General features: G+C 42.1%; 1 protein-coding gene across 1 annotated transcript in view; it reads right to left on the bottom strand.

The window, feature by feature from the left end:
- The window catches only part of LOC136859314 (prolyl 4-hydroxylase subunit alpha-1-like), a 618020-nt gene that overhangs the window by 473272 nt on the left and 128981 nt on the right, over positions 1–15767 (bottom strand). Inside the window, exons 4-5 of the mRNA XM_068225775.1 lie at positions 1975–2100; positions 140–270 (exon numbers count right to left, since the gene is read on the bottom strand). Of these exons, the coding sequence (XP_068081876.1) occupies positions 140–270; positions 1975–2100 (257 nt within the window). The remainder of the gene's footprint in view (positions 1–139; positions 271–1974; positions 2101–15767) is intronic.

Here is a 15767-nt window from a genome sequence, read left to right as displayed (position 1 = left end):
AAACAAACGTGTCTATGGGATGAGGTACACTTTCATCTTTCTTTGTATTCAGTAAATATTTCATTAATTTTTCAGAAGTTCTTCCTCTTGACGCATCCTGAGGTCTTGCTGGTAATTTCCGTTTGCCTACTTTTCGTACCTGTTGAGTTGGTTGGGTTTCAGCCTCTAATACTTCATCGGGTTCATGTTGAATTATGACTGTGTCGTCCTGAGTTTCCTCTCCATCCTCTTTAACCATCTCATCTGATTCGGTGCCAGAACCATCTTCTCCTACAACAGATGTCACTTGTTCTCTATCTTTCATAAATTCCTTAAGGAAAGATATTTGGTCGTCATATTTCCACTTGAGAATTTTTGAAGCAGCCTGGCCGCTTTTTGTTTTCTGCTTGTTAATGTACCTTCGGTGTTGACTTCTTAAGGATTCTCATCGCTCCTTGCACTCGGCACCTAAAACAAAATAGAATTTAAAAGTAACAATGTGAAAAAATGCACTCTAATAATAATAATAATAACAATAAGAGTAAAATAGTAATAATAATATTAATAATATTTATTATTATTATTGTGTGTTTCATATTTCGTCCGCCTCTGTGGTGTAGTGGTTAGCTGCCAGCCCGGAGGTCCGGGTTCAATTCCCGGCTCTGGCATGAAATTTGAAAAGTGGTACGAGGGCTAGAACGGGGTCCACTCAGCCTCAGGAGGTCAACTGAGTAGAGGTGGGTTCGATTCCCACCTCAGCCATCCTGGAAATGGTTTTCCGTGGTTTCCCACTTGTATTCCAGGCAAATGCCGGGATGGTACCTAACTTAAGGCCACGGCCGCTTCCTTCCCTCTTCCTTGCCTATCCTTTCCAATCTTCCCATCCCCTACCAAGGCCCCTGATCAGCATAGCAGGTGAGGCCACCTGGGCGAGGTACTGGTAATTCTCCCCAGTTGTATCCCCCGACGCAATGTCTCAGTTTCCAGGACACTGACCTTGAGGTGGTAGAGGTGGGATCCCTCGCTGTCTCCGAAGAAAAAACCAACGCTGGATGGTAAGCAGATTAACAAAGAAAGTTTCAGATTTCTGGCAACAGGGGATTCTTATAGGACAATCGCATTCAGTTATCGTTTTGGGCATTTAACTGTTCAGACAATAGCCTTACAGGTGTGTAAGGCAATAAATAACCATTTACTGCGGGAAGCTATTCAAACACCTACAAGCAAGACTTGCAGCGAATAGCCGAAGAACTTTGGAATGTGTGGTAGTACCCTAATTGCTTGGGTGCCCTTGATGGAAAACACTTAGTGATCGAAGCACCAGGAAAAAGTGGGTCCCAATATTTTATTAACTATAAAAGGTCATTTTCTATTGTTCTCTTAGGTCTCTGTGATGCTAACTACCATTTTATTGCCATGGACATTGGATCTTACGGCAGAAACAGCGATGGAGGTGTGTTTGCTAATTCAAAGTTTGGGCGAGCCCTCGAGAAAAGAACGTCAAATATACCAGAGGAGACTACACTACCTGGGAGTGACGCGGTTCTACCGTACGTAATAGTTGCGGATGAGGCATTTCCACTAAAGCTATATTTGATGAGGCCTTATCCAGGATCTCAGACAGAGCAAGATACTGAAATAAAGAATTTTCAATTACAGATTATCTCGTGCCTGAACAGTAATTGAGTGTACGTTTAGAATTCTAGCGTAAATGTTCAGGTTATTTTTAAGGAGACTGCAAGCATATCCTAAAAATGCTACTAGTATTGTTCCGTCAGCATGCATTCTTCACAATATCATTCGAAATAATGCTGGAACATCGTTGGAATGAACGAGTATGCTTCCTAACATAACTTGAGAAGAAAAGGGGGAAACGCTCCATCTGAGGCGTTCGCTGTAAGAGAAAAGTTCAAAAGCTCTCTGAATTCACAAGATGGACTTGTGTTTTCTCAATATGATGAGATCGGACACCTTCAGACGGATAAGCTTACTCACCTTCAAGCTTCAAATGAACTGCAATGTCCTGCCAGGCATTCCTTTTTGCAACTTTGTCGCTGTAACTTGATGAACTAATGTCATACAACATGGGCTTGCTCCTTACTAGTTCAATCAATGCTTCATCTAAAAAGGATATAAAAATTCATGTGCTATTCTCTATTAATTCAACTTCATATTTGTATTCTAACTGCATAGAAACACTGAATTTCAAGTGTATACAAATTATGTATTCTTAATTTGTAGGTAGTCTCAGTTCATATTTTTAAATTTGTGTACTAATATTTGGTCACAACCATTTGAAATGCAGTAATGAAATGTCATTATTGCCATACAGTAATTTGTAAATACACTAGACACATTAAATACGTGAGATATGTTGTACTACTTACCTTTCTTAAAACCCCACGTAGAACAACGTTTACTTCTACTCATGTTAATATGAATCAAATCGTCGCGGATAAAGAGGATTCAGATCTGCCACTTCTTTAAAAATCTAGAAAAGTACAAAACTTCAAAGCGATACCACACAGTCGACTAAAAGCTGGGGTGGGGACTGAAAAGCGCAGGCACTACTGTACGCTCGAATGTGCGTTGCTTGCACGTGGTGTATTCACACTGCCGGTCCGCTCATGGAACGATACGATCACGCTCTGGTCAAATATTCTTTGGGAAGATCGTTGCCTGCTTGTGCTCGTACCGTCACGTACTGTGACCGCTAGTGTGTACAGTTCCCATCAAATCAGTTCAAAAATATCTGACTGAACCGCGACCGTGGTCGTACCCATAGTGCGAATCATCCCTAAAGCTCCCCGGACCTTCTTCATACTCTCTCCCTTCCACCCGGTGCCCTCAAATCAAATCTGGATTCATTCGTAAATAGCACTGAGCTCCACGGCTCAACAGTCTGGTTTCGACGGGTGTTGGCGAATTGAATCCCAGAGGCGTGATGCTTACGTATAAGCAGATGTCTTGTGGTGGGTCTCTTGGGCTTTAAATCGGTTTCATACAACCTCCTCCTTACTGTCCTTTCGCTGATGTTCCTGCTCAGTACTTTGTGCAAACGATTTCTGACCTCCACAGCTGTTGTGTGTCGATCACGAATAATTTGGATTTCGAGAAAGCGACCATCGCGCTCAGTGCTAACTTAAAACTAAATATTACCTTCTCCAATCGATTTCTTAATCACAATAGGTATCCAAAATATATCGGTGTTACCTTGGACCGGACTTTATCATTCAAGCAAAATCTTTTGAACTCGTCGAAGAAACTGTAAACCCGAAACACTATTATTCAGAAGCAAACTGGTACTACTTTTGGATCTACTGTAAACATCCTGTGCTCTTCAGCCTTACCACTGGCTTTCTCCGCTGCTGACTATTGTGCTCCAGTGTGGATTAATAGCCCGTATACACAGTATATTGACCCACAATTGAATACCAGCATGCGTCTCATATCTTGCACCATCAGATCAACTCCAGTTCACTGGCTCCCACTGTTGTCTGGAATAATGCTATCTGACTTACGAAGATCCAGTGCTCTTGTTCGAGAGTACAACAAGATCTGCAAGAATCCCCCGCCACCTGTTCTAAATGACATACCAGCTCTAGTCTCCAAAGACTGAAATCGCGACATCCACCCCTTTGTGATGCTGCTCTGAAGACGTCCACCATCTTCAATGCTTTGGAGGAGTGGAAAGGCCGCTGGAATAACTCTCCTGACTTGCCCCTGCATGACATCTTCAGAGGGGAAAGAATTGCAAATGGTTCCAAACTGACACGTGCAACTTGGTCCAGACTGAACAGGATCAGGACAGGTCATGGAAGGAGCAGCGATTCTCTCTACAAGTGGAACTTTGTACCATCTCCAGAATGTGATTGTGGAGCCCCCCGTCAGCCTATTCCCTTCCCATTGTAAGCGAGTGTCAATTTCGGGCTTATTCAGGTAGATTGGAAGACTTCCTATCTCCACCAGCGGAAGCACTACAGTGCATTGAAAAGTTGGACATTCAGATGTAACAGATAACACTAATGCCTAAAGTGAATCAATTGTTTTTGTTATTGTGTATATATTGCATATTATGTGTATAATTTTCTCGCCATACGCTAATAATAATAATAATAATTGTTACCGTGTTTTTCTGGTAGTTATGCATGAAAGAAGGTGCTGGGTGGTGAATAGGTCTCAAGCTACTAAAGTGAAATTAATTTTAAAATTTAACAAGGTTATATTTTCTTTTCAAAATTAGGTAACAACAAATAGAACAGGTACTTAGTAGCCGAAACACGATTGAAAAATACATTTACATAGGTACCCCATTTGGGGCTTCAAAAGTCAGAAACATAATTCTTGGGCAATCAGCTCAGTTTTACCCCAAACACAATTTTAACAGAGGGGCAGAAAACCCCATTCATACCTAGGAGCCCTTGCTCCAAATTACACTGAAAAGCCTCCTCGAGGCATACAACATACAATTTTCAAAAGAGCCACTCGCTCTCAAATTTAAGCCTCTCCCAGGCCACACCAAACTCCACCTTTAAGCTGTCCTCAAAGGACATATACACAGGGGTAAAATACCCAACCTACTGAGGTCTATTAAATGACAAGAAGGTTAATACATGACCTCTAAAATACAATTTGAGGGGAGGCGAACTTGCACTCCTAATACACTTTGTTTAAGACCTACTTGGCACTAGGCCGTTAATACAAGGGCTAATCCCATACTACAGAGGTGACTTAAGAAAATAACAATTTACAATACATTACGGAAGAATTGGTTGAGAAAAATAAGTTCACCTCAAGACGATGTGAGTGGGAGCTCGAGAGGGTTAAGCACTCTCTATCCCGATATGTAGTTTGAAAGATAGAATAGATACCAGTTGTTTTTACATTTTAAAGGAAAGTTACATGGTGGAAGTCCTAGAACCCGCCCCGAGAGTTAAACTGCTAAGCTAGCAACGAAAGAAGTTATTAATTGGCCATTACCTAGTGTTGAACGGCTGGAGAAGAAAGAGGCGCTTCCCGCCCCCTGCTGTGTACCTTACGCACTGAAAGATGGAACAGAAGTGGCCGAGAGACCCAAAAATCAGCAGTTTAAATACTCTCGCGGAAGTTTCTAGGCGTTAGGGGAATGAAAACACCCTCCCACAAACACTTTATTGGGTAGGACACAGTAACATATTCAAGTTGGGGGAAGATACATCTGATTGGATAGAAATTAATTTAAGAAATTCGGGATTGGTTAGGTTCAACACAAGGGGAAAGAAGGGGTGAATATTGCCAACTTAAACAATGACTGAAAGAAATTTAACAAAGCACAAACTCTTGAAATTAAATTTTCTCCAAAAAACAGTTCTTTCATTTCGCACTAGAGTGCACCGTTGTTGATCTTCAGTAGTGTCCTCTAGAAGAGAAAGTTCACACTTCTTACTTCAAGCTAAACAAAAACACATCAAAAATGACACAGTTCAAAAACTCAAAGTTTTCCACGTGGTGACATCTTCTGAGAAAGTAGAAAATTAATACCGTCAATAAAGTTCAGACTTCCTCCAGCAGAGGAGTTTCAATTGGCGCACATTTTAAATTAACGGCGTGGAGGTGTACCGCCTGGTACAGACCTCCCCCCCCCCCCAAAAAAAGTTCCACCAGGGGTGATATATGAAATTTGTTTGAAAACCAGGTCCCAGGTTTGATGTAGATAAGGAGATTGATTGCCAAAAAAAAATTTATAAGATTTTCTTAATTTGGTTTGTATCAGTTTCAAAATTTTGTTGTTGCAGGTGAAGTATAGTCTTTAAGTTGTAGAAGTTGAATTCTGAAGATAAACTTTTAATACTTAAAAGTGATGAAGAATTTTGCAACGTCCACCAAATATTGCTTGTTGGTTTCCCAAGTGTAGTCATTGCTTATAGTGACTGTCCATGTAGTTGATGTAGGCTAAGTTGGATGGCCAGACCGGCCGTTACAGCTTGCGTCCAAAGGAAACCGCTCGGACCCCTCAAGTACCCTGAGATACCGCTCGCCCGCACTATGAGGGGAGCAGAGGTGTTGAAGTACGCCGCGCCCGCGGTGAACAGATACAGGCTGCGGGCATGTAGCAGGTCGTGCGCCGCACATCCGCCTAGGCCGGGAGGAGAGCTCCGGCTCGCCGTGCACATGTCGTCCTCGCTGGGGCCGAGGGGGCCCGTCCTCGAACCCAGCCGCGGCACAGCGCCGCGCGGCTGCGGGGGCACTGAAACATTAAAGCTAGGCGGCAGAATTGTGTTGGACTATCATCTTCTTTGAGGGTACAGGCTTGTGGAGAGGTTGAGGGGCCAGCGGCGTGCAAATATCCATGGCATAAGTTAAGCCACTGTATAAGGTGAAGCAGGAGACGGGAGCGTGGTAATGGCCGTGGCAAGGACAGGATAGCAGTTTAACGGATCGGGCAGGTTTTACAAAAGGCTTACATCTAAAACCAAAATATTACAGAAGGGGCAGAATGCTTTAAAAGTGAAACTCAAAAAAAATATAACCTTCATATCCTTTCAAAATAATATGAAGCAAGTTAACACAGAAATTACACCGGTTTCACCTGGGACAGGTGAACCCTAAATATCCTCTCGGTGGCTGGATTGCTTAATAACAACGTAACCGGGGTGAGAAAATCGAGAATGATGCATGGCCCATGAAATCTGGGGGCAAGCTTGCCCGCGGGAACAAAATTTTTGACCATCACCTGGTCACCTACCTTCAAAGTGGTGGGTCTCCGTCCACGATCATACCTTTCCCTAACCTTTTCATGAGACACTTTAAGATTGGCTTTAGCCTTCTTCCAAAGATCTTTAATGTTGTCCGGATCTATTGTCTCAGAGACCAGAGGTTCGAGAGCGGCGTGTTGGGAACAAATTTGAACATCAAAGAAGCTGGAGTAAATTTGTGTGATTCATGAACCGCCGAATTCAAAGCAAAAGCTATCCAATGCAGGGACGTGTCCCACCTGGAATGATCTTCATGATGATAGGCAATAAGTGCGGACCTGAGATTACGGTTAACCCGTTCAGCCAGAGATGGTTGAGGGTAATAAACAGAAGTAGTTACATGAGAGATGGACAAGTCAAAACAGAATTTACGAAATAAATTAGATGTAAAAGCCTTAGCATTATCAGATACAATATATTGGCACGGACCAAAAGAAGCAAAAATAGAATTTAAGCAAGTAATGGTGGACTGAGCGGTAGCCAGCTTAGTCGGAAATAACCAAGAAAATCTGGTAAAACCATCTACACACACAAAGATGAACTTGTTGGCATTACCCTTTGACAGGGGGAAGGGTCCTACATAATCAATATACAGGCGTTCCATGGGGCGCGACGCTTGATGCGAAGACAAAAGGCCTACCTTGGTGGACATGGTGGGTTTACTCAGCAAACATGATTTACAAGCTTTTACAAGTTCACGGATTTCACCGTCCATACCTTTCCAGATGAACATTTCACGAATCTTTTCACGGGTTTTAAAGATTCCAAGATGCCCCCCTAATGGGGTCTCATGGTAGTACTTGAAGATCATAGGCACCAGAACAGCTGGAACGACGACTTTCATCATCTTGTCATGCCTCGAAGGGCAACATAAAACACCATTCCTCAGAACATAAGGGACAACATGTTCCCCAGAAGAAAGGGTTTCCATTATCGGAGCCAGCGTCGGATCTTCACGTTGGTATTTCTCAATATCCCTAAAAAGCATGGGAGCATCTGTTAAGATGGCATTAACACCAGAGAGTATGGACTCGGGAGGTGATGAACTGTCGGCCGGTTCCTGGGTCTCGACGTCGTTAGAAAACATACGGCTGAGTCCATCAGCCACAACATTCTCGGTACCTCTGATATGCCTGACATCGAATTGGAAGGCAGAAATACGGATGGCCCAACGGGCTATACGACCAGTACGACGCAGTCTACCTAAGACCCAGCTTAAGGCTTGATTATCTGTCTCCAGGTCGAATTTGACGTGTCCCAGATAGAGACGGAACTTTTCTAAGGCGAATAAGACTGCCAAACCTTCAAGCTCATATATGGAGTACTTTGCTTCTTGAGCCGAGAGAGTCCTAGATGCATAGGCGATGGGGCGCCTCTCTAGTTCAGTCTCTTGGAGAAGGACTGCAGCTACCGCCGACGACGACGCGTCCGTTTGGACGATGAATTTCTTCGAGAAATCAGGCATAGCAAGAACAGGGGCATTACAGAGAGCTAATTTAAGGTCTTCAAAAGCGGCTTGTTGAGAAGGTCCCCACTCAAATTTGATGCCTTTCCTACGAAGAAGGTTTAAGGGCGCCGCTCTATTAGCGAAGTTAGGAATAAACTTCCTGAAGAAATTCACCATACCAATGAACCTGGCGATACCTTTAATGTCCTTAGGAGGTTTAAAATCACGGATGGCCTGTGTTCTAGAATGGTCGACTGCTACCCCATCGGGTGACACAATATGCCCTAGGAATGACATAGAGGGCTTAGCAAAGGCAACCTTGGACAACTTAACAGTTAACCCAGCCTTACGAAGGCGATCGAGAACTTCTCGCAGATGATCTAGATGTTCTTCAAAAGTCTCTGAAAATACGACGACATCATCTAAGTAGTGATATAAGTACTCGAATTTGATGTCGGAGAAGACCCTATCTAGTAGCCTAGTGAGTACAGCTGCTCCCGTAGGGAGCCCGAAAGGCACGCGGTTGTATTCATATAAATTCCAGTCCGTGGCAAACGCTGTAAGGTGTTTAGACTCTTCGGCAAGGGGAATTTGATTATAGGCCTGATTTAAGTCCAAGATGGTGAAGAACTTGGCCTTACGAAACCATGAAAAACAAGAATGAAGGTCAGGAAGGGGCACAGATAGCAACACCACCTTCCGATTGAGAGCCCTGTAATCAATGACAGGCCTGAAGCCTCCTTGGGGTTTCGGGACTAGAAAAATAGGCGATGAATACGCCGACTTAGAGGGCCTAATAATACCATCCTTCAACATCTGATCGATAATTTCTTTCAGAGCCTTCATTTTAGGTGGAGATAGCCTATAAGGTGGAAAACGGACAGGAATCGAATCCGTGACCTCAATTTTGTATTCAATAAGGACAGTAACACCAAGAGTATCAGAGAACACGTCGGGAAACGACTGACACAGTTTGCGAATACTATCAGCCTGCTCCTCAGGTAGATGTCTAAGGTCTAACAACATCTCATCCTGGGTAGGCGAAATAGAAGAACATGACACAGAATTACACTTTAATAGTGGGATTTTATAACTAGAAGCAAATTTGAATGAGCACGACCTAGACTGGAGATCGAGCACAAGACCAGTGTGAGAAATAAAGTCAGCTCCCAATATAATGGGGCAAGATATTTGCTTGGCCACAAACAATTTAACTTTCCATGTAAACTTAAAAATACGAATTTTGACCAGTAAGGAACCTAGAATTTCTAATGGAGATGAATTAGCCGAAACGTATTGAACAGGAGAAGAGACATAGTCAGGAAGTTTACAAACCGATTTCAATTTAGAATACCATTCAGCCGAAATAATCGAACAAACACTGCCTGAATCTACGAGAGCTGTTATAGGCTCGTTATTTAACTCAATCTTAAGAAAAGGAACAGGTGCGGGGGTATCCGCCGCAATCCTAAGACATTCTTTAGGGCATTCAAAAGATGAATTTGAAGGCTGATCGTTCTCTGCATTTACAACCTGTTTACTAGGGGCTGAGTCTTGGGAAGATGGATTAGTCGACTCAGACGAAGCCACTAGTCACTTTTTATTATTGGCATAGCTGGAATTTGCACCAGAAGTTGAGCAGGAGGGGGTGCTATTTGAGTTTGGGCAATTCTTGGCGATATGTGAGAAGGCCCCACATTTAAAACAGCCTTGTGATGACCCGGCTCCATTCCTTGTCCCACTTGACTTGATCAGTGGACACTTGTTGCGCAGATGGTCAGGCGACCCGCAAGCATAACATTTACGAGGGGTGACTGATCGGCGAGGTGGAGGCCGAGTATTACTAATGGAAGGCGGGGGTTCTTTCGCGACACGCAAAGAATCGGCGTATCTAACCCCTTCCGCTGAGACGGCCAATGCTTCAAGTTCCGAGAAAGTTTGCGGGCATGCCGCGAAACACAAATATGACCTGTAGGGTGGTGAGATCCCTTCAACAATAGCTTGCACGATCTGATCCTCAGGGAAGTGGAGAGCAAACACCCTAGTATAAAACTTAATATCTTGGATGAAGTCTGCCAGGTTTTCATCCAAGCGCTGTACCCGATAATAGTATTTCTGAATAAGGGAGGACCTGGCCCTAGCCGGGATGAAGTTAGCTAGCAAATGGGCATGGAAATCCTCAATTGTTGATTGCTCGGCAATGGCTCTAACTATTTTGTCTGAGAGAATACCTATAGCATACGGATAGATAATTTGCAAAATCTGACAAGGAGAAAGAGAAAACACAAGGGCGTGATCCTGAAATTCAACTAAAAACCTTAAGAACGAAATAACGTCACTAGTGGTATTAACAGAAAACTTAGAGATGCCTCTGAGCAACATAGCTAATGGATGAGGCAAACTGCTGAACCCGGGTGACATAGTAGGTAGAGGTTTCAGGGGCAAAGAAGTTAATTCAGAACGGATGTTACTCAACGATGCACGGCGTTCAGACTCGTTGTCCAATGGGGCAGAGATAGTTTGAGCAGCGATGGTTTTCCTATTTACTTCTCCCTTAGGAGGTTCTCCCTCGCTACCTACATTCATCGTGGCGGGTTGGTCAGTTTTGGGAGGAACTTCCCCAGTTAACAATTGAGTGACCTTACTAGATAATTCGGAAATATTTTCCAGGAGCGTACTAGCTTCCTTCCTCTGAACGTCATTCAGTTTTAGAGACAACAGATCGTTAACCCTATTCGAAAATTGATATAGCCTGCCTTGCACACGCTTAATTTGATTAGGAGACGGATCATTTTCATCAAAAAAACTAACTACAGAAGCTAGCCCAGTAATATTCTCCGTGATCGTGGAAAGAGAGTCGTCAATTTCTTTCTCTCCCAAATTGGGGATGGAAATGGGCAAATCAAGGGACTCTCTAAGCTTGTTAGTGTCTACTGCAACCGTGCCTCCAGATTGCACATTTCTGATAGTTAATTCATAGATCAACTCCTCCTTGCGCAAATAGTTAAGAAGGAGAACATCGCGAGGGCCGGGCATGATGACAGAACAATTTTGAAAAAGTCAAAAAAATTCCAGCAACTGAGAAAACGGTTAGAGTTCGGATCAAAACAATGTGTAGCCGTCAAAAGGGGCTAAATTGAGACCCATTCAACCACGCTCTGCTACCACTTGTTACCGTGTTTTTGTGGTAGTTATGCATGAAAGAAGGTGCTGGGTGGTGAATAGGTCTCAAGCTACTAAAGTGAAATTAATTTTAAAATTTAACAAGGTTATATTTTCTTTTCAAAATTAGGTAACAACAAATAGAACAGGTACTTAGTAGCCGAAACACGATTGAAAAATACATTTACATAGGTACCCCATTTGGGGCTTCAAAAGTCAGAAACATAATTCTTGGGCAATCAGCTCAGTTTTACCCCAAACACAATTTTAACAGAGGGGCAGAAAACCCCATTCATACCTAGGAGCCCTTGCTCCAAATTACACTGAAAAGCCTCCTCGAGGCATACAACATACAATTTTCAAAAGAGCCACTCGCTCTCAAATTTAAGCCTCTCCCAGGCCACACCAAACTCCACCTTTAAGCTGTCCTCAAAGGACATATACACAGGGGTAAAATACCCAACCTACTGAGGTCTATTAAATGACAAGAAGGTTAATACATGACCTCTAAAATACAATTTGAGGGGAGGCGAACTTGCACTCCTAATACACTTTGTTTAAGACCTACTTGGCACTAGGCCGTTAATACAAGGGCTAATCCCATACTACAGAGGTGACTTAAGAAAATAACAATTTACAATACATTACGGAAGAATTGGTTGAGAAAAATAAGTTCACCTCAAGACGATGTGAGTGGGAGCTCGAGAGGGTTAAGCACTCTCTATCCCGATATGTAGTTTGAAAGATAGAATAGATACCAGTTGTTTTTACATTTTAAAGGAAAGTTACATGGTGGAAGTCCTAGAACCCGCCCCGAGAGTTAAACTGCTAAGCTAGCAACGAAAGAAGTTATTAATTGGCCATTACCTAGTGTTGAACGGCTGGAGAAGAAAGAGGCGCTTCCCGCCCCCTGCTGTGTACCTTACGCACTGAAAGATGGAACAGAAGTGGCCGAGAGACCCAAAAATCAGCAGTTTAAATACTCTCGCGGAAGTTTCTAGGCGTTAGGGGAATGAAAACACCCTCCCACAAACACTTTATTGGGTAGGACACAGTAACATATTCAAGTTGGGGGAAGATACATCTGATTGGATAGAAATTAATTTAAGAAATTCGGGATTGGTTAGGTTCAACACAAGGGGAAAGAAGGGGTGAATATTGCCAACTTAAACAATGACTGAAAGAAATTTAACAAAGCACAAACTCTTGAAATTAAATTTTCTCCAAAAAACAGTTCTTTCATTTCGCACTAGAGTGCACCGTTGTTGATCTTCAGTAGTGTCCTCTAGAAGAGAAAGTTCACACTTCTTACTTCAAGCTAAACAAAAACACATCAAAAATGACACAGTTCAAAAACTCAAAGTTTTCCACGTGGTGACATCTTCTGAGAAAGTAGAAAATTAATACCGTCAATAAAGTTCAGACTTCCTCCAGCAGAGGAGTTTCAATTGGCGCACATTTTAAATTAACGGCGTGGAGGTGTACCGCCTGGTACAATAATAATAATAATAATAATAATAATAATAATAATAATAATAATAATAATAATGCGCTCGGTAGTGCTTCTTCTACGACTAGAACCAGACCTACTGGTGTAGATATTGTCCTCTCTGCACATTTTAAGAGTTCTTTACACGTTATAACAAGACGTTCATATAACATCGGCTACGCAGCACGTATACTGCGCCCATCCTCCACTAATGTCACTGCCCATGGCACGTTTTTTCAGGCCAAAGAGCCATTATGACCGACTGAAAAGCGATACTAAGTGTTGAAAACAAGCCGTAATGTCCACAAAAATAAGCGGCACGAGAATTCACCACAATAAACAATAAGACAACTGTTTGTGGTTGTTCTTGAAGCAAGAAACGGCAATACCGGTGTTGTGATTATCACGATCAATAATGTCTATCAGGTTATTGCGCTGAAACATCTCAAATGGGCTAATTAATGAATTGTTAAACGAAGGGAACCAGGGTAGAGTGTTATCCAGGAATTCGGTTAAAGCAGATGTTAAGGAAAGTAGAAGAGAGGGAGGAGGGAAAGGAGAAGGTGGTAGTATTTCACGTTGGTTGCAACAACGTAAGGCAAGCAGGTATAAATACCAACATAGTTGGGAATGTGCGGAATCTGGTAAATGCAGCACGGGTAATGTTTAAGAAAGCGGAGATTGTTATATGTGGAATACTGTGTAGGAGGGATACTGACTGGAAGGTGATTGGGGATTTAAATGAGACTACGGAGTGGGTATGTGGGAAACTGGGAATGCGATTTCTTGGTCCTAATGAGTGGGTAGAAGGTAGGGATCCGCGCCCAGATGGCCTTCACTTAAACTGCAGTTGTACGTATAAGTCAGGAAATTTGTTTAGAAGCGTTGTAGGGAGGTACATTGGTCTAGGGAGCGGTGATAAGGGTACATGGATCTGGAAGTCAAGTAGGGATGACATAAAAAGGTTAGTGTTGAACTGTAGAAGTATTGTAAAGAAAGGAATAGAATTAAGTAATTTAGTGTATCGTAGAGACAGGATAGGAATGGTAAAAGGCGGCGTATTCATTCTGTTGAAAGAAGAATTTGTAAGATAGAAAAAGTTAAAGATGACAAACATGAAATTCTAGGTGTAAGGCTCATCTCTAAAGATAATAGGCAATTTAGTATCTTTGGAGTGTACAGACGGGGAAAGGGTAGCGCTGACACTGACTCGGAATTATCTGATAAGATAATCAGCTAAGTGGGAAACGTTATGGAAAGCAACGTGACTGTAGCGGGTGATCTTAATATACAAAATGCCAACTGGGAAGGTAATGCAAACGACAGGAAGCATGACCAACAAATGGCAAATAAGTTAAAATGGGAAGGACAGCTGATTCAGAAAGTGATGGAACCAACTAGAGGGGAAATAGATGGTATTAGTGATCACGAAGCTGTTTTTGTCGTAGTTAAAAATTAATGTGATGTCCGCTCTATGGCTAAATGGTTTGCGTGCCATCCTCTAGTCTCGGGGGCCCCGGTTTCGATTCCCGGCAGGGTCGGGAATTTTAACCATAATTGGTTAATTTCGCTGGCATTGGGGCTGGGTGTGTTTGTCGTCTTTATCATCATTTCATCCTCATCACGACGCGCAGGTCGCCTACGGAATTCAAATTTAAACAACTGGATCTAGTGAACCGAACTTGTCCTCAGATACTCCAGGCACTAAAATCCATACGAAATTTAATTTTTATAAATGTGATAGGTAAGAAGGTTTTAAAAGTAGAACTATTGGGCAGTACCATATGGCTCATAAAACAGGCATGAAGAAGTTTTTAAAAGGTAATCTTACTATAATCGGTGGAAAATAGTAAATAAACTTGAAAACAGACTTTGAGATGGGTTTAAAGCAAGTGTTGAGAAATTTGAAAACAGTTTTGTACCTTTAAATGTGGTAACGAATGGTGAAGATCCGCTATATTATGACAGAGAAGTAAAGAGACTTAGAAGGTGGTGAAGGTTGGACATAAATAGAGTTAGAAATGACTGTAGAAGTGAGGGGAAATTGAAGGAACTTACTATTAAATTGAATCTATCAAAGAAGTCAGCTAAGATAACATGATGGCAAGCATAATTTGTAGTCATACAAACTTTAGTGAAAAATGGAAGGGTATGTACAGGTACTTTAAGACGGAAACACTTTCCAAGGACATTCCAGGAATCATAGATGAAGAAGGGGAGTGTGTATGCGATATCTTTAAAAGGCAGAAGTATTCAGTCAGCAGTATGTAAAGATTGTTGGTTGTAAGGATAGGTGAGGTGAATAATACTCAAGAAGTATTAAAATTTGCCTATAATAACAACGACATTCACAATAAGATACAAAAATTGAAAACTTCAAAAGCAGCCGGAATTGATAAGATTTCGGAAGATATACTAAAGACAATGGGTTGGGATATAGTACCATATCTGGAGTACTTATTTGATTATTGTTTGCATGAAGGTGCTATACTAAATGAATGGAGAGTTTCCATAGTAGCACCTGTGTATAAAGGAAAGAGTGATATACATAAAGCGGAAATTTTCAGACCAGTCAGTTTGACATGCATTGCATGTAAGCTTTGGAAAAACCTTATTTCTGATTATATTAGACATGTTTGCGAAATTAATAACTGGTTCGATAGAAGGCAGTTCGGGTTTAGAAAAGGTTATTGCACTGAAGCTCAACTTGTAGGATTCCAGCAAGATATAGCAAGTATCTTCGATTCAGGAGGTCAAATGGATTGTATTCTGATTGACCTGTCTAAGGCATTTGATGGGGTGGATCATGGGAAACTACTGGTGAAAATGAGTGCAATTGGACTAGACAAAAGAGTGACTGAATGGGTTTCTGTATTTATAGAAAATAGATCTCAGAGAATTGGAGTAGGCGAAGCTTTATCTGACAATGTAATAATTAGGTGGGGAATTTTTAAAG

Source organism: Anabrus simplex, chromosome 1 (genome assembly GCF_040414725.1).
Source record: "Anabrus simplex isolate iqAnaSimp1 chromosome 1, ASM4041472v1, whole genome shotgun sequence".
In the NCBI taxonomy this organism is placed as follows: Eukaryota; Metazoa; Arthropoda; class Insecta; order Orthoptera; family Tettigoniidae; genus Anabrus; species Anabrus simplex.
This window is presented reverse-complemented; position numbering and strand designations above follow the sequence as displayed.